This window comes from Podarcis tiliguerta (genome assembly GCF_965153285.1).
Source record: "Podarcis tiliguerta genome assembly, chromosome: 12".
NCBI lineage: Eukaryota > Metazoa > Chordata > Lepidosauria > Squamata > Lacertidae > Podarcis > Podarcis tiliguerta.
In genome coordinates this window covers 55,250,261-55,277,353 of record NC_139545.1, presented here as the reverse complement: position 1 = coordinate 55,277,353, position 27,093 = coordinate 55,250,261, and the positions used below count along the sequence as shown (strand labels likewise).

The following is a 27,093-nucleotide window of genomic DNA, read 5'->3' as shown; positions in this document are numbered from 1 at the left end:
GCTGCTGGGTGACCTTGGGCTAGTCACACTTCTCTCAGCCCCACTCACCTCACAGAGTGTTTGCTGTGGGGGAGGAAGGGAAAGGAGAATGTTAGCCGCTTTGAGACTCCTTCAGGTAGTGATAAAGCGGGATATCAAATCCAAACTCTTCTTCATTAAGTCATATTATATGATGGAGGTGGTCGAAGGAGCAGAGGAACGTAAAGTTGTTGATCTCTCTATTCCTCGTTGAAGAATAAGAGACATAGGACACAAATATTAGGCTAATGTTACTGGGTGAATTTTGGCCACAACTTTATTAATTACAGAATGTGAGCGGTATTGGCTTAGGCATTAGATGGACCTGACTATATCTGACTCCTGCCCGTTGCACATGGGTAAACCACCAGAAGAGGGAGCCCCGTCGATGCAGACCAACTCGAGCTCCCCCAGGTGTTCCCGACGGGATCGTGCCATGGCCCTAGCCCCCAACCTGAACTGCTAGGTTGGCAGGAGCAGGGACCAAACAATGGGAGCTCACCCTGTCGCAGGGATTCGAACCACCTACCTTCTGATCGGCAAGTCCTAGGCTCTGTGGTTTAAGCGACAGTGCCACCCGTGTCCCCTCTATGGGAGTACATTGTATTTAAAAATGGGGTATCAGAGTTTTTAGGGGGTTAACCAGGTTGGGATAGCTGGGATAGCAGGCTTGTTGGGTTTTGAATGTTTTATGTAGATTTTTCAATTTCGTTGTTCTGTATGGGACAATGACAATAAAGATTGTATTGTATTGTATTGTATTGTATTGTATTGTCTCGTCTCGTCTCGTCTCGTATGGAACAGCGGCTGCTCTTCTACATCAAAGTTGTCCATTTCTTCCGCCACGAGATGTGTGAGCCTGGGTGCAGTTCACGTATCTTGCTTAGAAGGTGAGTAGCTCCCTTGGTCTGCTCTCTGGATATTATAGCAGCAACACAAAAAGGCCCTTCCATTCATCCTGTTATACCGTCTGTTGCCAGTGGGCGCACATGGATCTTCTCCAAACGATCACAAGAGAGTGGCATAGAATCCCTCCCCTTCTTTGCTTCCGTTGAAACTCCTTGAAGAGTTTGCCCAAATAGGAATCTTGAAATTTGTCTTGAAATTTCAGTCAAGGTACATGACACCAGTGCAGTTAGAGAAAATGTACAAAACTAGTTCAAATACATGTTGGAAGGAAAAGGAGGGGACATTTTACCATATGTGGTGGTATTGTAATGTAATTAAAAAAAACTTGGGAAATGATATACAACGAATTGAAGAAAATGTTCCATTTAACATTTGTTAAAAAACCTGAAGCATTTTTGTTAGGGATTGTAGGGAAAGACCTGCCAAAAAAGCTGAAAAACGTCTTCATGTCTGCGACAACGGCCGCGAGAGTTTTAATAGCACAAGGATGGAAGACTGAAGAAACCCCAACTAAAGAATCATGGCAAGAAAAATTGGTGAACTATGCAGAACTGTCAAAACTGTCATATAAGCTACGGGACAAGGATAACTGTGACTTTAAAGATGAATGGGAACCCTTTACAAAGTATTTGAAGATGCAACAAAGTGAACTGGCTTTGAATAAACATTCACAAACCTTTTATTGATAATAATCAGCTAAATAGTTTGAGGATCTATACAACTGTGTAAGATGCAGAAAACAGCATTCTTAGAGAAATCAAAGACTGGAACTGAGGGAAGTTGGGGGTGGGTGGGTTTTGTGTGGGAGGGTGGGGGGAGGGGAAAAATAAGGATGATATGTTACTGGATAATATGTTTTGTTTTAATTTTGAATAAAAAAAGTAAAAAAAAGAAATTTCAGTCAAGGCAGCAGCAATTCAGGGCTAATCTTTTCCTCTGTGTTTTCCATACATGGTCCATGCGTTAAAGCTCCATGTCCAAGCACCCCCCTTTTGGGGGGGGGGCTCCAGAGCTTTCCTTGTGAAAAACAGCTCTCTACTGCTGAATTGGAGCAAAGAGAAATCTGCAGAAAAGCCAGATGGCTGTTTGTTCTGCTTCAGCTTTAAAGAGCAGGTTTTCGCGGAGACCTGTGCCTTGAAAGAGTATGAGGAAAGATAAGTTTTGATATTGGCAAAACCCATAGAGATGCACAGAACACTTCCAGGAGGAACTGTTTTGCTCCTAGAGTAAGTGACCCTGGAGAAATTCCACAAACCCGATCAAATATCTTTCTTTGTGCACTTTGACATTCCTTGGATACTTCATCCATTTATGTACTTCTGAAGTCACCCTGAAATTCCACTATCAGCCAAGCACAGCAGGAACGTTTAGCGAGGAACAGGATCTACCCATCTGAAAGACAGACAGAGCCTCGGCTCCACATTCAGGTCTTTGTTTTACATGAGGGATTTGGGGGTATTTGGTTCCAGATCCGGTCTGCTCACGGGATGCCCTGTTCAAAGAAAACACGCTGCGCCTGGGCATGGTGGCAAGAGGCCTGTTTGGTTTCATTTCTCAGCCGTAACTCCCAGCTGCCTGGAAATGAGGCAGGAGAATTGCCCCGAGAGACCCTGATGGGAAGCAGAATCGCTGCAAACAGCCTTGGGCAAACACCAAGGGACCGGTTCCTGCTACCCACAGGGTACAGCGGTCTTGGCAGCCTTCGCGCCTTCCCGCTTTGAGATGCTGTAAGGGGAAGGGATGTTTGGATGAACGAGATTCCTGAGGCAAACATTGCTGGTCCTTGCCACCGCGCTGAGGTGGGGTTTGCTTTCTCAGATGCTTGCATCTCCCAAATTGCTGATGAATGCAAAACAAAACCAGTTCTCCTATCATCCATGTCACCTCGAAGAGCATGCAAAAAGCACCCGGGTGGATCAGGCTAAAGCATGGGTAGGCAAACCAAGGCCTGGGGGCCGGATCCGGCCCAATCACCTTCTAAATCCAGCCCAGGAATCAGCGTGTTTTTACATGAGTACAATGTGTGCTTTTATTTAAAATACACCTCTGGTTTATTTGTGGGGCCTGCCTGGTGTTTTTAGATGAGTAGAATGTGTGCTTTTATTTAAAATGCATCTCTGGGGTATTTGTGGGGCATAGGAATTCGTTCATTTTCCCCAAAAAATATAGTTCAGCCCCCCCCACAGGGTCTGAGGGACAGTGGACTGGCCCCCTGCTGAAAACGTTTGCTGACCCCTGCCCTAAATGGCCTTGGTCCTGTATACCAGCAGGAGCGTCTCCACCCCAATTGTTCAGCCCAGACGCTGAGGTCCAGCTTCGAGGGCCTTCTGGCGGTTCCCTCCCTGCGAGAAGTGAGGTTACAGGGAACTAGGCAGAGGGCCTTCTCGGTGGTGGCGCCCGCCCTGTGAAACGCCCTCCAACCAGATGTTTAGAAGACATCTGAAGGCAGCCCTGTTTAGGGAAGTTTTTAATGACTGATGTTTTAATGTTTAAAGATAAAAGGAAGCAGATTATTATGGTCAATATTAGACCTGCATAGAGGATGCGGAAGTCAACAAAGAAAATGGATTTGAAATTTGGTTAAAATATATTGTTCATTACAGTATTTTTGAGGAATGTTTTTATTTTTTTTGCTATGGTCTCTTTTGTTAACACTGTTATTTCTTTTCTGTTTATTTTTTATTATTTTTCTTTATTTGCTATATAATGTATGTCTGCGTGTTATGTCTGTTTGTCCGCACATAAAATAAAATAAAAAATAGGAAAACAAACAAAAAACAAAGGGACATTGTGGACAGGCAAAAACATCCCAGGAAATTATGAAGCATGGCAAGGAAAGGGGTGTAGCAAGAAAGGGTGTGTAAAAGGTAAAGGTAAAGGACCCCTGACAGTTAAGTCCAGTAGTGAACGACTCTGGGGTTGCGGCGCTCACCTCGCTTTCCTGGCCGAGGGAGCTGACGTTTGTCTGCAGACAGTTTTTCCGGGTCATGTGGCCAGCATGACTAAGCCGCTTCTGGCAAACCAGAGCAGTGCATGGAAACGCTGTTTACCTTCCCACCGGAGTGGTACCTATTTATCTACTTGCACTTTGACGTGCTTTCAAACTGCTAAGTTGGCAGGAGCAAGGACCAAGCAACGGGAGCTCACTCCGTCGTGGGGATTCGAACTGCCAACCTTCCGATCAGCAAGCCCTAGGCTCTGTGGTTTAGACCACAGCTTGGGGAGATTCTCAAGAGCCAGGTAAACAGGTTTGGAGGGCCACATTCTGACTCCAGCCTTGAGGTTCCCCATCCCTGAGATAGACACTCTGATCCACCTTTCAGGGCTCTGATCATTTTTTAAATCACTCTTAATATCTAAACTAGCCTTGATAATAAGTGGGATTCTCCTGGCTCAATTGCTTTGTGTTTCCTCTCTGCCCCAGGTTTGCATTTGCCACAAGCTCTGCCTCGATGCGAAAAGAGCACATTGAAACCATCTGCACAAACGCTCTGGCCGGGAAGCAAAAAAGCAAACAAGGTCCCGAGGTGTTTATCCAGGAGGGCGGAATAATAAATCATCCCTGGGTTTCTCTGGCACAGCAGACGAGGCAACAGAGACCGCAAGCCGGGATACGCTGTGCCCTTGTGGTCAGCCCATTACGGGAAGGACAGCCCGTGGGTTGGAGAGAAAAGGGGTAAAATGTCCCAAATTATTTTGGCAGGGCGTGGGGAGGAGAGGATGAGCATGAATCGGGTCTGTGTCAAATGGCCACCAAGAACTTTTGCTGGCCTTAAGAACATAGTAAGGACCTGCTTAAAAAGCAGAGACATCACCTTGCCTGTATAGCTAAAGCTATGGTTTTCCCAGTAGTGATGTATGGAAGTGAGAGCTGGACCATAAAGAAGGTTGATCACCGAAGAATGGATGCTTTTGAATTATGGTGCTGGAGGAGACTCTTGAGAGTCCCGTGGACTGCAAGAAGATCAAACCGATCCATTCTGAAGGAAATCAGCCCTGAGTGCTCACTGGAAGGACAGATCCTGAAGCTGAGGCTCCAATACTTTGGCCACCTCAGGAGAAGAGAAGACTCCCTGGAAAAGACCCTGATGTTGGGAAAGATGGAGGGCACAAGGAGAAGGGGACGACAGAGGACGAGATGGTTGGACAGTGTTCTCAAAGCTACCAGCATGAGTTTGACCAAACTGCGGGAGGCAGTGGAAGACAGGAGTACCTGGTGTGCTCTGGTCCAGGGGGTCACGAAGAGGCGGACTCGACTAAACGACTAAACAACAACAACAAGGACCTGCTGGATTAAGCCAGCGGCCCATTGAGTCCAGCATCCTTGCTCTCACAGTGGCCAAGCAGATTCCCCCAATGGAAACCTGCAAAGCAGGATCCGAACACAAGACCCCCAGTGTTCAGAAGAATTGCTTCCTCCAACCGTGGAGACAAGAGCAGAGTCGTGATGGCTAGTAACCATTGGTAGCGTTCACCTCCATGACCTCCAGATTGCAGCTATAACAAAAGCGGCATTTTTCCATCTCCGCCAAGCTAAGCAGTTGGCTCCTTACCTCTCTCGCCCTGACCTAGCCACTGTGATCCATGCAATGGTCACCTCCAGACTGGATTATTGTAACTCGCTCTATGTGGGGCTGCCCTTGAGACTGACCCAGAAACTCCAGCGGGTGCAGAATGCTGCGGTGAGACTCCTTACGGGGTCCTCGCTGCGGGATCACATTCACCCGGTGCTATACCAGCTGCACTGGCTGCCGGTGGAGTACAGGGTCAGGTTTAAGGTGCTAGTTTTAACCTTTAAAGCCCTATACGGCCCAGGACCCTCATACCTACGGGACCGCCTCTCATGGTATGTCCCACGGAGGACCTTATGGTCTTCAAATAAAAACACCTTGGAGATCCCGGGCCACAGGGAAGTCAGGCTGGCCTCAACCAGAGCCAGGGCTTTTTCAGCTGTGGCCCCAATCTGGTGGAACGCTCTGTCCCAAGAGACTAGGGCCCTGCGGGACTTGACATCTTTCCACAGGGCCTGCAAGATGGATCTGTTCCACCAGGCCTTTGGCCAGGGCACAGTCTGACCCCCTCCTTCTGTAATCCTCATAGAACTCTAGCCCAATGGTTGCCATGAATTTGATTCTGAATTGATTTTAGAATGAATTGATTTTAGAATGCTGTGTTACTTTTATTGTTGTTAGCCGCTCTGGGCCCGGCTTCGGCTGGGGAGGGCGGGATATAAATAAATTATTATTATTATTATTATTATTATTATTATTATTATTATTATTATCCCAATCCTGTTTTAAAGCTACCCATTGCTGCCCCATGTGGCAGGGAGTTCCATAGTTTAACAAGCCCTGCTCTGGAAAGGTATGTTTTTTAATACGTCCTTTTAAACCTCTCTTTGATTGTAATTATGTTATATATATATTCAAGGACCTACGCTTAGATATGCATATGCTTTATGCAACTTTCTGGATGTATCGTTGATTGTTTTCTGGCTAGTAAAGCTGGAATCCTAATTATGGGTCTGGGCAAATTTTATTCCAAAAGGAGCCAGCTTTTAGGCACCCAATTGCTTCATGCTGTGAAATTTTAATATCTGCAATATTCCGTATTTTTTGCTCCATAAGACGCACTTTTTTCCTCCTAAAAAGTAAGGGGAAATGTGTGTGCCTCTTATGGAGCAAATGCTTGGTCCCTGGAGCCGAATTGCCCAGGGGCGAAAAGCAGATCATGCTTTTTCTTTTTTAGAAAGAGGGAAGTGGGTGTTGAAACAAAGCCACTGATCGTTTGCCGATTGGTTGGAGAGATAAGGGATGCTAGAGATAAAGGAGGCTGCCTGGAAGGGGGGAGGTAAAGACAGCAAACTTGCAAGGAGTGTTGAAAGGAAGCAGCTGATCGGCAAGCGATCGGGAGGGAGATAAAGGAGGCTAGCGATAAAGGAGGCTGCCTGGGAGCGGGGAGGTAAAAGCCCATGGATCCTCAGGATATTTGCATTGGGTCACCGCAAATTCACCATCAGATCACATAGCATGTCCATGGCTACAGCCTGAAACAAAAAAATCACGCATTCACTGTTTCATGGGGCCGCAATGGTGCAAAAACGTGGTTACAAAGCACGGATCCACATGGATCCTCAGGATTTTTGCATTGGGCTACCCCAAACTCACCATCGGATCATATATCATGTCTGTGGCCAGAAAAATCACACACCCACTGTTTTGTTCAGAATATTTCCCCCCCTTGTTTTCCTCCTCTAAAAACTAGGTGTGTCTTATGGGGTGAAAAATAAGGCACCCTTAAAACCATCTCACAATCCTTTCATTTTGAATCAGCGAATGGCAGGCAGGCAGCTGCAGAAACCCGGGAAGCAGAAAATAACTTTCGAGACTGTGTGTGCCTGCGCTCGGGGGGGGGGGGGCAGCAGACAATGAGCCTAAGTCCTTGAACGTATTCCTATTTTCATCCGTCCGAGGTGATGCTTTGCCCTAGCAAATAAGAGATTTATTTATTTGGGGAAGGAGGCGGGACGGACGGGACGGACCCGAGCTAAGATGGAAACAGTCGAGCGGCACCCAGAATAGCCACGCTGCAAGTTTGCTGTTAATAACAGGCTTTTGTGAGACGCCTCCTTCTCTCTCTGCCTTTTCCGCAAAATGTCCCTTCTTCCTTTCAAAACCGTGGTCAACACACAGGCTCCTAATTCATAAAAAGCAACGGGAGGAGGGGGTTGGGGGTTGGGTGGGGGCCTGGACGGTCCAGGGCTGCTTATTTCTCTTCATCCCCTTCCAGGGCCACATTTCGGGGTGGGCACCTCATGCCCACCGCCGAGGTCGCGACGTCATGTTTACCTACGTCTCGAGAAACACACGGCGTTTGGAGGTTTCCTGTTCCTCCGGGATGCCTTTCATCTGGGAGCTATATTTAAAAAGCAAGCAAGCAAACCGCAGCCTTGTGGGGACAAATTTTTTCTGCTCTAGATTTTTTTTTTTAAGGAAAAAAACCCACAAGTCTTTCTCGGGTTTTCCCTCCCTGCAAACCTGAGCCAAGTGCTGCATATGGTAAACGTACGGAGGGCTGGAAAATGAGTCGATGCCGCAAAAGTTGGAGGTTTCTGGGACATGGGGAGGTGTGGCCCTCCTCTCCTCTCTATGTGGCCCTTGATGACAGCGCCTACTCGGCCACACACCCCTCTCCCTCCACGAGCCAAGCACCCCTCACTGCCTGAAATATACTCAGAGTCGCAGAGTGATTTCATGCTCTTTATTCAGCTCATAGTGGTGAGGAGGAATGAATGAAAGTCCCCTCAAAGTATCTGCTTTATATACATTATTTACACAATGGGCTGCACATGATTGGCTAATTCCGGAATTCTACTGCAAGCCAATCAGGTTGTGGATTCACTTCTATCTGGAGCATGATTGGGTGGTTCCTGCCAACCAATCATACTGCTGCATTGTTCTCGGACCAATCAGACTGCTGCATTCTGAATCCTATTGTTCTAGGACCAATCAGACTGCTGCCTTTTGGATCCTATTGTTCTAGGACCAATCAGACTGCTGCAGTTTGGAGCCTATTCAACTCAGTACATAACACTGCCCATTTCGCACCCATCTTGAAGCCAGACGGCCATCTGCAAGGGTTTCTTTAGCAGAGATTCCCTTCCAAGTCTACAATTATACGATTCGATGAGCCTTTCCGCCTTTCCTGGAGCTCCAGTCATGCCTCTTCCTTGCTTGGACAGATGTCCATGTGAGAGTCGGTGCAATAATTTGCAGAGATGGAGCTTCAGAGGGAGAAGGAAGCAGGGGGGCAGTCCCCCCCCCCGAGAGTCTGCAATAATTTGTGGTCTACAACCCCCAAAAGTAACGGAATGCGTTACTTCCGGGTTTCGCCGCTCGCACATGCGCAGACGCTCAAAATGATGTCACGCGCATGCACGGAAGCAGCCAGGGGGCGACACAGCCAGGAATCCCCCCGATCGCACGGGGGCTCCAGCCGCCGCACGTGTGGTGGGGCTGTGAAACCACAACCCCACCTCCGCTGAAGGGCGGAAGGGGCTTAAACAAAAGGAAGAACTTTCTGGCAGTCAGAGCTGTTCGGCAGCGGAACGGTCTCCCTTGGGAGGTTGTGGACTCTACTTCCATGGAGGTAGTGTGGTGTAGTGGTTAAGAGCAGTGGACTCGTAATCTGGTGAACCGGGTTTGATTCCCTGCTCCTCCACATGCAGCTGCTGGGTGACCTTGGGCTAGTCACACTTCTTTGAAGTCTCTCATCCCCACTCACCTCACAGAGTGTTTGTTGTGGGGGAGGAAGGGAAAGGAGAATGTTAGCCGCTTTGAGACTCCTTCGGGTAGTGATACTTTGGCCACCTCATGAGAAGAGAAGACTCACTGGAAAAGACCCTGATGTTGGGAAAGATGGAGGGCACAAGGAGAAGGGGACGACAGAGGACGAGATGGTTAGACAGTGTTCTCGAAGCTACAAACATGAATCTGACCAAACTGCGGGAGTCAGTGGAAGACAGGAGTGCCTGGCGTGCTCTGGTCCATGGGGTCACGAAGAGTTGGACACGACTGAACGACTAAACAACAACAACAACAAGGGTAGTGATAAAGCGGGATATCAAATCCAAACTCTTCTTCTTATTATTATTCCATGGAGGTTTTTAAGCAGAGCTTGGCTGTCCATCTTTTCATGGTCTAGATGGCCTTTGGGATCCCTTCCAACTCTACAATTCAGATTCTTGCACTTATTTAAGTCTTGCTCCCGAGTCACTCTTCCTTCCCCCTCGAGGAGGAGCCACGAGGATCGAGCCTCAAGAGCGGCTCTCATTTCGCTAATTAAGTGCTTTCGTTCACGATTAAGACCTGGAGAGAATTATGGAAAGGCCACCAAAGTTTTTACGGGAGATCTGTGCTCCCCAGGAACATCACAAGCAGGGCGGGTGGAGTCAGGAAAATTTTACGAGCCCCTCGGTTGCAGCAGCTCCACAATGGAATCGATTCCATGTGGCTCCCCTCTTTAATGGGGTTTGGTTTCTGAGTCCTGCCCTCCCTCCTTATTATTAGGAGAAATAAGGTTTTCATTGGAGTAAATGTCGGAGGGTATGTGAGAATTTTAGGGCAAAAGTCAGAGGCACATGAAATCTGGTGGGTGTGTGTTCAAACCCATGTATTACTCCAGGAGGTATGAATTAGGTCGGCCTGTTTGCAAAATGTGGACTGAGGGATATTCCTGCTCCTCCGATAGTTGCATTCCTGGCTATTTGGACTTCGTTCATTAAAAAGCAGAGACATCACCTTGCCAACAAAGGTCCGTATAGTAAAAGCTATGGTTGTCCCAGTAGTGATGTACGGAAGTGAGAGCTGGACCATCAATAGGGCTGATCGCCGAAGAATTGATGCTTTTGAATTATGGTGCTGGAGGAGACTCTTGAGAGTCACATGGACTGCAAGAAGATCAAACCTCTCCATTCTGAAGGAAATTAGCCCGAGATGCTGTCTAGGTTTGTCATTGCTTTTCTCCCAAGAAGCAGGCGTCTTCTAATTTCGTGACTGCTGTCACCATCTGCAGTGATCATGGAGCCCAAGAAAGTAAAATCTCTCACTGCCTCCATTTCTTCCCCTTCTATTTGCCAGGAGGTGATGGGACCAGTGGCCATGATCTTCGTTTTTTTGATGTTGAGCTTCAGACCATATTTTGTGCTCTCCTCTTTCACCCTCTATTGGTATGAGCTTCGGTGTGCATGCACACTTCTTGCACACGAAAGCTTATACCAATAACAAACTTAGTTGGTCTCTAAGGTGCTACTAAGGGACGCGGGTGGCGCTGTGTGTTAAACCACAGAGCCTAGGACTTGCTGATCAGAAGGTTGGCGGTTCGAATCCCCGCGACGGGGTGAGCTCACGTTGCTCGGTCCCTGCTCCTGCCCACCTAGCAGTTCGAAAGCACATCAAAGTGCAAGTAGATAAATAGGTACCACTCCAGCGGTAAGGTAAACGGCATTTCCATGTGCTGCTCTGGTTCGCCAGAAGCGGCTTAGTCATGCTGGCCACATGACCCAGAAGCTGTACGCCGGCTCCCTTGGCCAAGAAAGCGAGATGAGCACCGCAATGCCAGAGTCGGCCACGACTGGACCTAACGGTCAGGGGTCCCTTTACCTTTAAGGTGCTACTGGAAGGAATTTTTTTATTTTGTTTCCCTGAAGCAGCCGCTGAGAGCTAAGAATCCTAGATCAGCAGAGATACAGAAGCAAAGGTGACGAGGGGGCAAAAGTGAACACCTTGATTCCTGTACAGCTCTGTCGTTCAGAGCAGCAGATCTTGCCAGATCTGCTTGCAGGACCTTAGATCTGAGCTGTCCACTCTCTCTAGAGAGGCATTTTTATACGCAACAGCTGCAGCCCGGACTTTGGTGGCAAAGGGGTGGAAGGAAGAAGAAGCCCCGACAATAACAGATTGGCATTGTAAACTACAAGAATTTGCTTAAATGGCGCAGTTGACAAATAGCCTGAGAGGCAATTCAAAACAAAAAATTATGTAAAAATGGGATAGATATAAGATATACATTCTAAAATATAGTAAAGATTCACTATCTATGCTAGCATTCAATTGATGTTGGAGAGAGACTGAGTTGAGAAACAAGATTAAGGGTACATATTGATATTGGAATGTATTAGATAAAATGTATACAATATACAATAAGAAGAGTACATTCATTTTTATATATATATATATATATAAAAGAATATACAATGAAATTGACGGGAAGTCCGTAGTGTTGGTACAAATACTATTTTGTTTTTTTGTTTTTTCTATTTTTTCTATTTTTTGTTTTTTCTTTCTTCAGGTACATAAATTTGGTATATAAACTTTGAATACATGTTGGAAATTATATTCTAATATGCCCTTTAATGTAATATGATAATGTATACATATGTGACATAAGAGCGTTAATAATAATAATAATAATAATAATAATAATAATAATAAAAATAATAATAATATCTGAGCTGTCCAACAGATCTGATTTTGTAAAAGGGTTCCAATGAATTTGCTGCACACTTGGAACAGAAGAGAAGAAGAAGAAGAGTTTGGATTTGATATCCCGCCTTTCACTCCCTTTTAAGGAGTCTCAAAGCGGCTAACAATCTCCTTTCCCTTCCTCCCCCACAACAAACACTCTGTGAGGTGAGTGGGGCTGAGAGACTTCAAAGAAGTGTAACTGGCCCAAGGTCACCCAGCAGCTGCATGTGGAGGAGCGGAGACGCGAACCCGGTTCCCCCGATTACAAGACTACCGCTCTCAACCACTACACCACACTGGCTCTCAGGGAACAGGGATTAGAGGAAGGAAAGAGAAGGGATTTCCCACTTAAGGGCCACAATGAAGGTGAAAATTGCCTGGAAGGAAAGCCAAGCTAGGAGAGGGGCTTTGAACAAAGCGAGAGTGGGAGAGTGTGTGTAGAAATCGGATGTTCTTTCCTACCGCACTCCCAAGCTTGTAAGAGCTGTCAGGTCCGCTTAGGCCCGGGGTCTGTGTCCTGTTAGTTTTAATGAGTGAGATGAAGTCATACATAATTAAGAGAATGTACAGACACTTGGCCAAAACGTTCAGAAGTGGCTTTGGAGTGTTCCATAGACCATTTTTTCCCTTTTTTTGCTTTAAGATGCAATCTGATTTATTAACACAGACAAGGTGGCTCTGGAAATGGGTAGCAAAAGCAATTGTGCAAGACCTTTCAGCCAAGAGGGAAAGCTTTCTGACAGTGAGATTTGTTTGAGAGGGGAAAGGTCTCCCTGAGGAGGTTCTCGACTCTCCACCCTTGGAGGTTTTTAAGCAGATGTTGGATGATTTAGCTGAGATTCCTCCATTGCAAAGGGTTCGACTGGATGACTCTTGGGGTCCCCTTCAACTCTACAGTTCCATGATTCTATCGTTCTAAGATGTCCCTCAAGGAGGTTTGAGGGAAAAGGGCCACCCAGATGAGTTTTGCCTCCTGAAACCAGCTCCCCACCACCTCCACTTTTAGATACTGGTGGAAAACCAGTCTCCCTACTTGCCTGAGAGCCAATGGTGGGGTAATGGTTAAAGTGTTTGCCTAGGACCTGGGAGACCAGGGTTCGAATCCCCACCCGGCCCCATGAACCTGATATAATGTGCAGAGGAGAACCGTGGACCTTGAACTCCTTGGAGGAAAAGGTAGTAGAGAAATGTAGCAATGACCTACTTAAATCATAATCATTTTACAAATTGGATTCTCAGAATCCCAAGACTTCCCTCTACCCCTCCATGGTTTCCCTAAATATTCTTTTCAAACTACAGCGTTTCTTCTTCTTCTTCTTCTTCTTCTTCTTCTTCTTCTTCTTCTTCTTCTTCTTCTTCTTCATTTATATTTATACCCCGCCCATCTGGCTGGGCTTCCCTAGCTACTCTGGGCGGCTTCCAGCAGAATATTAAAATACAGTAACCTATTAAACATTAAAAGCTTCCCTGAACAGGGCTGCCTTCAGATGTCTTCTAAAAGTCTGGTAGTTGTTGTTCTCTTTGACATCTGGTGGGAGGGCATTCCATAGGGTGGGTGCCACTACCGAGAAGGCCCTTCTCCATATTTTCTTAAAACTAAATAATTCTCGCTTCATTGCAAGTGTTGTTTTTTTACAATCCCTGCCTATGTTATTAATTCTTTCGAGTGTTCTTTCAAGTAACTTATAAAATTTCCCCATCCTTTATTTAATCTATTGTGCTCTTGATCTCTGATTTCCCGGGTCTGATTTTTGCCATTTCGGGGTAGTCCACCATCTTTATTAACCATTCTTCTTTTGTAGGTAATTTATCCTCCCATCTTTGGGCAAATAGCACCCGCTCAGCTGTTGTTGCATACACTATGTTCTGGTAACTTTTAACCCAGCCAGGGTGTTATGTACTGAGTTGAATAGGATTCAGAATGCAGCAGTCTGATTGGTCCTAGAACAATAGGGTCCAGAATGCAGCAGTCTGATTGGTCCACCGGAGCCACCTAATCCAGCTCCAGGTGGAAGTGAATCCGCAACCTGATTGGCTTACAGGAGAATCCCAGAATTAGCCAATCACGTGGGGCCCATTGTGAAAATAATGCATGTAAAGCAGACATTCTGGGGGAACTTAGATTCCTCCTCACCACTATGAGCTGAATAAAGATCATGAAATCCACTCCTGACTCCGAGAATGAATGCTTTTGAATTACGGTGCTGGAGGAGACTCTTGAGAGTCCCATGGACTGCAAGAAGAGCAAACCTATCCATTCTGAAGGAAATCAGCCCTGAGTGCTCACTGGAAGGACAGATCCTGAAGCTGAGGCTCCAAGACTTTGGCCATCTCATGAGAAGAGAAGACTCCCTGGAAAAGACCCTGATGTTGGGAAAGATGGAGGGCACAAGGAGAAGGGGACGACTGAGGATGAGATGGTGGGACAGTGTTCTCGAAGCTACCAGCATGAGTTTGACCAAACTGTGGGAGGCAGTGGAAGACAGGAGTGCCTGGCGTGCTCTGGTCCATGGGGTCATGAAGAGTCGGACACGACTGAACGACTAAACAACAACAAGAAGGTGCTACTGGAAGGAATTTTTAAATTTTGTTTCAACTACGGCAGACCAACACGGCTACCTACCTGCTTCAGGGAAGACTCCTACTCTTAGGCTCATAGTTTCAAGTCCCCCATGTTGGGCAAAAGGATTTCTGCATTGCGGTGGGGTTAGACTAGAAGTCCCTTGTGGTCCCTTTCAGCAATATGATTCTGCAAATGTGGGTTTTAGAGCCCCCAAATGGGGGCACTGCTGTGTCTTACTGCAGGTCTACTCCGAGGTCAAAAGTACAGGAAAAAGCACCAGAGGTGGGAGGGAGTCTCAATGAGGTGCTAATTGGCTGATGTAATGAAGATCCACCAGGATGCGGTTAAAGTGGGTGGGATTCTGCCCATATGGAGCAGGAATCCTGAAATAAGCAGAAAAGGCTGTGCAGCGTGTTTTCAGGACACACACACACACACACGAGAACTTTTGTTTTTGGAAAGGGGTGTTTTCATAACCTCAGGACCCAGCCTCGTCCCAGAGCGACTCACAGCTAGGACTGTAATGGGAAAACTGCTTTCTGGGTGGCAAACAGGGCTCTCCGTGGTTTCAATGAAGAACAGCTGCAGTATTGACAAGGGACTGAGAGTTTGTCACAAACACAGACACACGCACACACACCCTTTGCAAACTGACACACACACACACTCTCTCTCTCTGGTTCCCTGCATCTGGCACCCATTAAACGAAACTCGAAATAGAAAATATATGTGCGAGACTGAACCAGCCCTGTGGTGGGTGTGGGGGCCTGGTAATTTTGACAAATGGGGCCAGACACATGCAATTTGGACCCCTAAGTACATCAGATTGATGACTCTTGGGAAAGCGGAAAGCAGCATTTGGTTGCCAACTGACTGGGGGAAATGGCCGGGTCTGCTCTTGTGTCATTAACAGCGTCTTCATCTGCAGTGACTGAGAGGCAGCATGGTTTAGTGGTTATGGCATGGGACTAGGGATCTGGATTCAAATCCCCATTCGGCTATACGAGGTGTGCTGGGTGACCTTGGGCCAAGGAGTGCCTCTCGGCCTAGATTGGGATTTAAATGAGGAGACAGGGGCAGAACCATGTAGATAATATATATATATTTGCTGGTCAAGCTTTATCCTGGATAACTTCTGCAGATGAGGCTGCTATTAGACGTGCAAGCCGATTTCTTTTTAAAAGGCAAAAAGTTGGCAATCTGAACCACTCAGGAATGATTCTGGACATTAGCTGTGTATAAAGGTAAAGGTAAAGGGACCCTTGACCATTAGGTTCAGTCGTGGCCGACTCTGGGGTTGCGGTGCTCATCTCACTTTATTGGCCGAGGGAGCCGGCGTACAGCTTCCGGGTCATGTGGCCAGCATGACTAAGCTGCTTCTGGCGAACCTGCTTCTGCCAACCTAGCAGTTTGAAAGCATGTCAGAGTGCAAGTAGATAAATAGGTACTGCTCTGGCAGGAAGGTAGACGGCGTTTCTGTGCGCTGCTCTGGTTTGCCAGAAGTGGCTTAGTCATGCTGGCCACATGACCCGGAAGCTGTACGCCGGCTCCCTCAGCCAATAAGGCGAGCTGATCACCGCAACCCCAGAGTCGTCTGCGACTGGACCTAATGGTTAGTGGTACCTTTACCTTTAACCTGCGCTAGCAAGTTCCTTTACTTAGCAGAGTTTTACATTCCCCTTTTAAACATTCAGCAGATAGCTGGTTGCAGGCTTGTTTAAGCCTCTTACTATTAGATTCCTGGTAAGTCCCCTTATATCCCTCTTAAAAGAATAAACACACCACAATCTTGTGTTAAGTATATAAAATAAGTTTCCTCACATCATCAGTTCACAGTTGGATTCGTGAAGGCAGACTTAGTTGCAAAGTATATACATGTGGGTCTATCCCATATAGAGGGGTCAGCAACCTTTTTCAGCCATGGGCCGGTCCACCATCCCTCAGACCATGTGGGGGGCCAGACTATATTTTGGGGCAAAAATTTAACGAATTCCTATGCCCCACAAATACCCCAGAGATGCATTTTAAATAAAAGGACACATTCTACTCATGTAAAAATATGCTGATTCCCGGACCATCTGTGGGCCGGATTTAGAAGGCGATGGGGCCGGATCCGGCCCCCAGGCCTTAGTTTGCCTACCCCTGCTAGGGATAGTCCCTTTGTCCTCTGTTGGCTGAAAGGAAGTCAAAGAGAGTTGAAAAGAAGGAAGTGTGCTGCGTGCCTTGCCCTTTTGTTACCTGGGCAGGTAAGGCCACTCCCACCTCTAGTCACATGCTAAAGGAACGATGCTCCAAGCCAGGAGGAAACAGGAAGTTTTCGAGTGGCTGGAACAAACATTCTCCTGCATGTCCACTCTAGGAAAACAAGGAATGTTGTACTCGACTGCTACTTATGTATCACATCCCACAGTCCGGAGGAGAGAAGCTCACTCACCTTGCAGTTTGGGTCCTTTGGCCTTTAGATGGCGCTCACACTTGGCCTTGGCTTTGAGCAGCAGGAAGATCTGCTCCTCCTTTGTCAGGACGTCGTCCACATCCTCCTGCAAGGAGACAGAGCAAAGCGAGGTCAATATCGCCGATATATCAATTGCCGCAAGCTTCGCAAATAAAGTGGTGGGAGACAGCAGGGCACAAGAGACCCCCCCCCCCCATGCCTGCAATACCGTGTCCAGATCATTTAGGTTGGGGAAATGGCTACAAAACCACCAGACAGGTGCAATTTTCAAAAGACGACTGTATTGCAACAGGACTAAACTGGACTTGGGCAGGGATAACCAGGAGCAGAAATACACGATGGGGATACCTGGATTGGTAGCAATACACTTGAAAAGGATCTAGGGGTCTTAGTGTACCACAAGCTCAACACGAGTCCACAGTGCGATGCAGCAGCAAAAAAGGCGAATGCGATTCTAGGCTGCATCAACAGCAGTCTAGAACCCACATCAAGGAAGTCATAGTACTGTGGTACCTTGGTTCTTGAACAGCTTAGTTGTCAAGCAAATTGGCTCCCGAATTCCGCAAACCCAGAAGTAAGTGTTCCAGTTTGCAAACTTTTTTCGGAAGCCAAATGTCCGACGCCGCTTCCGCTTGAGTGCAGGAAGCTCCTGCAGCCAATCAGAAGCCGCGCCTTGGTTTTGGGAGTCGAACGGACTCCCGGAACGGATTAAGATCGAGAACCAAGGTAGCACTGTATTGCTCTCTTCTGCCTTGGGCAGACCACACCTGGAATACTGTGTCCAATTCCTGCCAGTACAATTTGAGAAGGATGTTGACAAGCTGCAAGGTGTGCAGAGGAGGGAGATGAAGATGGTGAAAGGTCTGGAAACCAAGCCTGATGAGGAACGGTTGAAGGAGCTGGGCATGTTTATCCTGGAAAAGAGGAGGCTGAGAGGAGATATGATAACCGCCTTCAAATATCTGAAGGGCTGTCACATCAAAGATGGAGGAAGCTTGTTTTCTACTGATCTGGAGGGCAGGACCCGAACCCATGGCCTCAAGTTAGGAGAAAGGAGATTCCGACTAAACCTCAGGAGGAACCTTCTGACAGAAAGAGCTGTGGAATGAACTCCCTCAGAAGGTGGTGGTCTCTTTCATTGAAGGGTTTTTTTGAAGCTGAGGTTGGATGGCTTCTTTAGCTGTGATTAAGCCGCCTGCTTCTTGGGAGAAAAGCAATGACAAACCTAGACAGCATCTTAAAAAGCAGAGACATCACCTTGCCAACAAAGGTCCGTACAGTTAAAGATATAGTTTTCCCAGTCGTGATGTATGGAAGTAAGAGCTGGACCATAAAGAAGGCTGATCACCGAAGAATGGATGCTTTTGAATTCTGGTGCTGGAGGAGACTCTTGAGAGTCCCATGGACTGCAAGAAGATCAAACCTCGCCATTCTGAAGGAAATCAGCCAGGAGTGCTCACTGGAAGGACAGATCCTGAAGCTGAGGCTCCAAGACTTTGGCCACCTCATGAGAAGAGAAGACTCCCTGGAAAAGACCCTGATGCTGGGAAAGATGGAGGGCACAAGGAGAAGGGGGGGGACGACAGAGGATGAGATGGTTGGATAGTGTCTTCGAAGCTACAAACATGAGTCTGACCAAACTGCGGGAGGCAGTGGAAGACAGAAGTGCCTGGCGTGCTCTGGTCCATGGGGTCACGAAGAGGCGGACACAACTAAACGACTAAACAACAACACAATACCATGTGGTCACTGGATAGCTCAGTTGGTTCGAGAGTGGTTCTGATAAGGCCAAGGCTGCAGGTTCGATCCCTGAATGGGGCAGCTGCTTATTTCTATTATAGAGGGTTGGACTGGATGATCGTCAGGGTCCCGTCCAACTCTGATTCTATATGATTGTTTGGGACAGAGTTCCTCTATGATATGCTAATATCTATCTTCTATAATATATTCCTTTATAGGGATCATACCTACAAATCACAGGACAGTAGAACAATGGAACAACAAGCAAATGAGCAGAACAAAAGCTGCAGGTGTGACTGAATTTTAGACAGCGGTAGAATTACAAAGAATAGAGGCTCTGTGGAATTGCAAGTTAATTATACCCCCTTTGACATTTCAAAAAGGCCCTGCTCTTTTGGGTTGGTTCATATGCAGATAGATGCCAATGCAATTGATCTAATTAATCAGCTAAAGGGCAGGCGTGCAATCAACTCACAATTCCTGAATCAGACGACAACCTCTAACGGCCAATTATAAATAATGAGAACACAAAGGGGTCCCTGCCTCGTTTCACACCTGGTCACTCGACACCCCGCGCTGATCCGCTGGCAGGGTTGCAACTCGTGATGAAAAACGGCTGCAGAGGGAAAAGGAACAGGTTCCCTGTCTGGATGTGACTGGTACAGAGACAAAACCAGGGGGTTGCTGTTTCATAAAACCTTTGCCCCCCAAAAAATCCCTCTGCCTCCACATTGGAGCTCTTTGTCAGCTTGTATTTCTTGGTGCAGAAAGTATTGATCTGATGGGTAGAGATCTTTCCTATTCTACTTAATTCAAGAGGGTTCTGGAAGCCTCTCTGCGTGAAAGAAGCAAGCAGGTGGCTCATGATGTTTGGGTTACTCCTTCGGAGAAGCTGAGTACAGCTGCCTTAAACAGGTTCTGTTATCTCTTTTGTCAAAGTCATGCTGACTATAATGATAAGGCCAGAATTAGCCAGGGTTTCACTTTCTCTATCTCTCTTCCTTCTGGTGTGGTGTTCTGCACATCGTATGCTTAGAGTTAAGGTTTTAGTCTTATTATAAGTTGCGTGTCAAGGTCCCCAAGCCACCCCAATAAAACATAATTTTGGCATAATTTTGGCCACAACTTTATTAAAATACAAAAATGTGAGTGGTTGCTTAGGCATTGGTTGCGACTATCTGACGCCGCACGGGGACAGACTGACATTCGCACGCCCACAAAAGTCAGAAAGGGAAAAAATTTTGGGGAGAAAGATGAAGCTGGGTACCATGCCCTCGCCTCTCCCCAAATGCTCCCAGGGGGTCTTGCGTGGCCCTAGCCCCTTGACAGGGGTTCGGACAAGAGCATGGCGAGCCCCTGGATTCTTTTAATGGAATACCCTTGCAGCAGCAGCATTAGAGGGGCAGGCACAGCCAATCCCATGCCCCTCCACCAACCAATTCATAAAACCAATGCCTAACCGCAACCTTACAAGTTGTGATGATTTGCTACGCAGTACGCAGGTGGTGCTGTGGGTTAAACCACAGAGCCTAGGACTTGCCGATCGGAAGGTTGGTGGTTCGAATCCCCGTGACGGGGTGAGCTCCTGTTGTTCGGTCCCTGCTCCTGCCAACCTAGCAGTTCGAAAGCACGTCAAAGTGCAAGTAGATAAATAGGTACCGCTTCGGCAAGAAGGTAAACGGCGTTTCAGTGCGCTACTCTGGTTCGCCAGAAGCAGCTTAGTCATGCTGGCCACATGACCCGGAAGCTGTACGCCGGCTCCCTCGGCCAGTAAAGCGAGATGAGCGCTGCAACCCCAGAGTCGGTCACGACTGGACCTAATGGTCAGGGGTCCCTTTACCTTTAGGCAAAAACCAAACGGCATCAGCCAATCAGCCAAATGGACAAAATTCCTACCAGGCCCCTGCCCCCAAAGCAGACGACCCCATGACAGGCATAGCAAGATCAATGCAAAAAACTCTAAATATAGGGAGGGTGGGCGGGTGATCCGATGCGCGCAGCGAAAAGAGGAAGCTCAACGCTGCGCGCAGGGAATATATACTTCGTGGCTGTCAATCACAAAATGGCAACTTCAAATTCTCCCCAACGGCAAGAGGAGCCCAATCGCAATGGTGGCCAACTAACTTTTACCCGCCCAGCAACAGTGGGATGTCTTGTTAGACCCCACCGCAACACGTGCTCTCCATGAAGGAGAACACGCATAATAATAAATAATAATAATAATAATAATGTAATAATAATAATAATTTATTATTTATACCCCGCCCATCTGGGTGGCTTCCAAAAAAATATTAAAATACTGATACATCAAACATTAAAAGCTTCCCTAAACAGGGCTGCTTTCAGATGTCTTCTAAAAGTCTGGTAGTTGTTGTTCTCTTTGACATCTGGTGGGAGGGCGTTCCACAGGGCGGGCGCCACCACCGAGAAGGCCCTCTGCCTGGTTCCCTGTAGCTTTGCTTCTCGCAATGAGGGAACCCCCAGAAGGCCCTTGGAGCTGGACCTCAGTGTCCAGGCTGAACGATGGGGGTGGAGACGCTCCTTCAGATATGCTTTATTGTAAAGTTGCTGCTTCCTGTTTGCCGCGGGTCAGCTTCGGACATACAGTGGTACCTCTGGATACGAACGGGATCCGTTCCGGAGCCCCGTTCGCATCCAGAAGCAAATGTAACTAGCTACGGCACGTCTGCGCACATCACTTTTCGCTGCTTCTGCGCATGTGTGTAACGTCACTTTGAGCATCTGCGCATGTGCGAGCGGCGAAAGCCGGAAGTAATGCGCTCCATTACTTCCCGGTTGCCACGGAACGCAACTCGAACACGCTCAACATGAAGCATATTCAACCCTAGGTATGACTGTACGTCTCTTGTTCTCTGAGAGATGCGCACTCACTGACAGGGTGAAAGGGGGGCTGCAGGGCTTCGTGCTCCCCCAAAACATTCAGGAGGGCTTCCTGAACCTGTAAGGACCCGCTGCGATGTCGAAGGGGGACCCTAAGACCAGACCGTGAGGTTCGGGAAGGAGACCACTTTACCAGCGACCCTTCCCTAGGGGAGAAAGCCCGATTTTGGAGCGACCAGGTGGTGGAGCTTTCATTGAAGAAGAAGAAGAAGAGTTTGGATTTGAAATCCCGCCTTTCACTCCCTTTAAGGAGTCTCAAAGCGGCTAACATTCTCCTTTCCCTTCCTCCCCCACAACAAACACTCTGTGAGGTGAGTGGGGCTGAGAGACTTCAAGGAAGTGTGACTGGCCCAAGGTCACCCAGCAGCTGCATGTGGAGGAGCGGAGACGCAAACCCGGTTCCCCAGATTACGAGACTACCGCTCTTAACCACCACACCACACTGGCATTGAACAATGACGTGCTCAGATATCCGGCTAGCAGGCTTAAGAGTTTACAACCTTAAGCCTAAATTAAGAACTGAACTGAAGATTAAAGGACGTAAATTGTAAAATTTAACGACGAAAAAGCTAACCGGAGAACACCTGTCTAAAGAATAGTCAGGGCAGTTAAGCTAAGAGGAAGAGGAGAACAGCCCTGATGTAGTCTGGAAACGTACGCTTAGTGTTAAGGTTTTAGTCTTATTATAAGTGATTGTAAGTTTAAGTTAAATCTGCTGCAACTGGATTTCTGACGGACAGGGCCAATCCTGAATGTATTGGATTGGTGACCATTATTCTCATCTGCCTTCAGAAGCAGTAAAGCTCTGCTGGATGAAATATCAATTGCCTCTGGTCTGTTTTGTTTTTTTTTTGAATCCTGCAATGTGTTTTTATTCTGCTAACTATACATCCAAATTCTGCTCTGGATCAAAATTGAGTAGAATTTCAATGAGAATTTTGGAGCGCATTGGAGGGTGGAGTGCATTTGACTCCTTTAAATGAAGGAACATCGGAAGCTTACTCATCCTACGGAGAGATCATTCACAAATTTAACAACTCTGTATGTGGTTTACAAAATTCATTAATAATGTGCGATGCTTCGACACCTTCTAGTACACAAAATCTTAAATAATATACACCAGGCACGTCCAACTTCCAAGAGACTGCGATCTACTCCAAATATAAAAGAAAATCTGGTAGTGATCTACCCTTTGGATTCACCAGAGTTGTCGAGCTTTTTTGGGGGAAACTTCATCAAAATTGTTGAGCTCTTTTTTTTTGGGGGGGGGTGTGAAAGGGTCCTGCGATCAACCAGGGACCCCCCGCGATCGAACAGTAGATTGCAATCGACCGGTTGGACATCCCTGATATATACAATGCCAAGACAATACAGTGGTACCTCAGGTTACATATGCTTCAGGTTACATAGGCTTCAAGTTACAGACTCCGCTAACCCAGAAATAGTGCTTCAGGTTAAGAACTTTGCTTCAGGATAAGAACAGAAATCGTGCTCCAGCGGCGTAGCAGCAGCGGGAGGCCCCATTAGCTAAAGTGGTGCTTCAGGTTAAGAATAGTTTCAGGTAAGTACGGACCTCCGGAATGAATTAAGTACTTAACCCGAGGTACCACTGTATTGACACGCGCAACTCAGTAACTCAATCAGTCCAAATATTCCTGAAACAAGCCCATGAGAACAACTCTCTATGTGTATTCCCAAATCAACTCCCAACGACGAGATACCTGGATTTGAAGCTCCACCCACTAGACCGCACTTCCTCCTGAATTCCATTTTTCCCAGGAGAATGGGAATTGGATCTAAGCACCCAGGCATGTGCCTGCTGCACACTCTTTACGGATTAGGAAACACTGCTCATGTCTGCAGCCTTTAAAGGTGTTTGGGGCCCCCCACTAAACAGTCGTCCCCCCTCTTTCAAGGCTGCAGCGGGGGAACCTTTTCATTGCCGTCCTGATAAATATAGCGCAAGACAACAGCTGACGACAGGCTCCCAAAGGAACATCTCTTCCCCGCTGCCTTGGAAATACCGTCGGAGTTAAAAATATATATTTTTTTCTTTCTGGGGGTGGGCATCTCCCTTGTAAATCGCCCTGTCTGCCACCAGGAATTCTACCTCCCAGATGTCCTTTCCGCTCCATCAACAACATCCCAGCTAAAGCCCCCAAACAAACAATGACACGCGGGCGATGTTGGAAGTTGCCGCCTCGATCGGTTCCCCTCGGTTCCAAAAAAGGAGATGCTGCTCCTGGGGTATAAGGGCGGATCTACACACAGGAAAAAATCCCGCTATAAATAAGTCTGAAATTAGATTAGAACAACAACAACAAAAAATCCTTATGGAAAAAAGCGCATAAAAATTTCCTGCTCTCTGGTGCCATCTAGTGTTGGATGTTTATAGCACATTCAAATCGTTGTTTCTTTACTAATGTAGCTGAACCCTAGGTTGGAGAGAGTGTTTATATTGTGATTTTATGTTGTGTACCACCCTGAGATCATAGAATTGTGGGGTTGGATGGAATCCTGAGGCTCATCTAGTCCAAACCCCTGAAATGCAAGAATATGCAGCAGTACCATACGGAAATTGAACCTGCAAGCTTGGCGTCATCAGCACCATGCTCAAAGCAACTGAGCAACGGGTATAGGGTGGTATACAGATTTAATAAATAAATAAGTGAATAAATAAATAAATTTCTGCCAAAAAAAAAAGAAGTCCCGCAGTAATCACACACAGAGGATGCTGCCTTCTCTAGAGTCAAAGCACCAGTATAGCTAGTTCAGTACAGTGGTACCTTGGTTCTCAAACTCAATCTGTTCCGGAAGTCCGTTCCAAAACCAAAGCGTTCCAAAACCAAGGAGCGCTTTCCCATAGAAAGAAATGCAAAATGGATTAATCCGTTCCAGACTTTTAAAAGCAACCCCTAAAACAGCAATTTAACATGAATTCTGCTACCTAACGAGACCCTTGATCCGTAAAATGAAAGCAATAAACAACGTACTGCAGTCACACAATCCATCGATCAATCCATCAGTAGCTGAACTGGGTTCCACACAGTCACAAAAACAAAAACGGAGAAATAAATAGCAAAAACAGACAGACCTCAGCATAACACTCAAATCGGAACACATTCGACTGCCGAAGAAAGTTCGCAAACTGGAATACTTACTTCCGTGTTTGCCGCGTTCGGGTTCCAAGTTGTTCGAGTACCAAGGCGTTTGATAACCAAGGTGTCACTGTATTGTCTATAAAGGTAAAGGTAAAGGGACCCCTGCCCATTAGGTCCAGTCGCGGACGACTCTGGGGTTGCGGCGCTCATCTAGCTTTATTGGCAGAGGGAGCCGGCGTACAGCTTCCGGGTCATGTGGCCAGCATGACTAAGCCGCTTCTGGCGAACCAGAGCAGCGCACGGAAACGCCGTTTACCTTCCCGCCGGAGCGGTACCTAATTATCTACTTGCACTTTGACGTGCTTTCGAACTGCTAGGTTGGCAGGAGCAGGGACGAGCAATGGCAGCTCACCCCGTAGCGGGGATTCGAACTGCCGACCTTCTGATTGGCAAGTCCTAGGCTCTGCGGTTTAACCCACAGCATACCCGTGGGTCAATCTTGGCCCCCCGAGGCCGTTTCCCCAAACCACACCCACCTGTCAATCAGCTGCCAACTGCTGGGTGACGTCCCCCAGCGGGCAAGATTGCATCCTGCGCCAGTTCCCCCGCTGGGAACGGGTGTTTGTGCACAGTGCAGCTGGAGCAGCTGGGGTTAAACCCTGCCCATGCCCGTCACAAAGAGATGTGCAATTGTGCGACATCTTGAGTGGCATCTTGCCCCGTGGTCCATAAGAACATAGGAGGCTGACAGACAGAATCAGACCGTGGGGTTATCTAGTTCAATATTGAACCAGGGCAATTAAGCCTCTGGGCAACCTAAGCAGCCATCGCTGGTGGTCTGGGTGCCCAAGCAAGTTCTGTCTGGGTGGGCAGCCTCTGCCCAGGCAACAAGTTGCTCAATCCCGCTGAGGAGCCAAGCCTCGTAACGCTGCCAGACGGAGTCCAGCGTGCCAGGTTTTAAAGAGCTCCAGAAGGCAGGGCCCATAAACAAAAGAGCAGGTGGAGACCGAGGGAAATAAACATATTTGATTACTCAACGCTGCCCATCTTTGCCCTCACTGGCGAATTCCACCCCCCCCTCTCAAATTAGACATCGCTGCACGGAGACATCTGCCCCATCTGTCTTGGGTCTTCGTTTGCTGAGAAAGTAATTAACCGGGCAACCAGGCCATTGTTGACACAGTCTCACTAGCGGCCCTCGGCCCAGAGCCAGCGTTTCCACTGGGACCGTTTTCCTCCACGCTCCTTGCAATCAAGATCACCCTAACGAGCAGAGCCAATCAAATTACTCTCAGGAATTTGGAGCCCTCGCTCCGTTTTGGGCTGCGTCCACGCTTCAATCAGAGACATCCTTCTCAAGCATCTTCAAAAACAGGGCCTCACACACGTTATAGGATTACCGATTCCCGAGCCCCCAGAAGATGGGGCTGCCGGTTTATAGAATTGCAGAATTGTAGAGTTCTGTGGGACACCCAAGGGTTCTCTAGTCTGACCCGCCTGCTATGCAGAAATCTCAGCTAAAGCATTCAGGGCAGATGGTCCGCCAACCTCTGCTTAGAAACCTCCAAGGTGCGCTGGGCCCGGGGGTAACCCGAGAACCGCGGTCCAGGTCCGGTCCAGAATCCGTAGGTTCCGCTAGGAGTCAGTCCGACAGGGCCAAGGCAGGACACGAGGCAGGAAACCAGGCAAGGACAGGTACAGGATCTCATGAAAGTTCTGGCATACAGCAATGTTGCTCCCGCAACCTGGGGCAGGGTCCGACAGCCTTTTATCTCTGTCGGGGTAACGGCCGGTCCTGATCCCCCAGCGACTCACTTCCCTGTTTTGCCCAGAGGCGAGCACTCCTCCTGCGAGTACTCAGGTCTCTCCTTCTCTCAGACCTCAGTCTCTGCAGCTCAGGAGACGTCGGTGGGTTACTAGACCCAGGGGCCACCTCAGCCTCCCCTGACCCCACCAGTAGTGGAGCAGCTGTGAGTGATGGCCCAGCTGGAGGCAACGAGGTCATCCCCGCATCTGGAGGCTCAGGCCCCTGACTCGGCCCAGCTGGTGTTTGTTGCAGGGGAACCTGTGCAGACTGGGACTCTTCAGGATCAGGCTTGGTTCAGGTGATGCCTGAGGCAGAGGATCCAGTGCAGACTGAGTCTCCTTTGGTCCCGAGTCTGAGCCTGAGTCCCAGGCCATCACACAAGGAAGGATCACCCACCACCTCCTGAGGGAGTCAGGTCCACTGTTGAACAGCTCATACTGTCAGAAAGCTCTTCCTGATGTTTAGTCGGAATCCCCTTCCTTGTAACTCGAAGCCATGAGTTCGAGTCCTACCCTGCACTACCCGTTGGAGTGGTTCGTATCTTCACCACTCCTGGCTGTGGATCAGTTCAGTCA

At 47.8% G+C, this 27,093-nt stretch overlaps 1 protein-coding gene across 1 annotated transcript in view; it reads right to left on the bottom strand.

The window, feature by feature from the left end:
* The window catches only part of PTH1R (parathyroid hormone 1 receptor), a 136,074-nt gene that overhangs the window by 40,413 nt on the left and 68,568 nt on the right, over nt 1–27,093 (bottom strand). Inside the window, exon 2 of the mRNA XM_083406555.1 lies at nt 16,949–17,054. Within this exon, the coding sequence (XP_083262681.1) occupies nt 16,949–17,054 (106 nt within the window). The remainder of the gene's footprint in view (nt 1–16,948; nt 17,055–27,093) is intronic.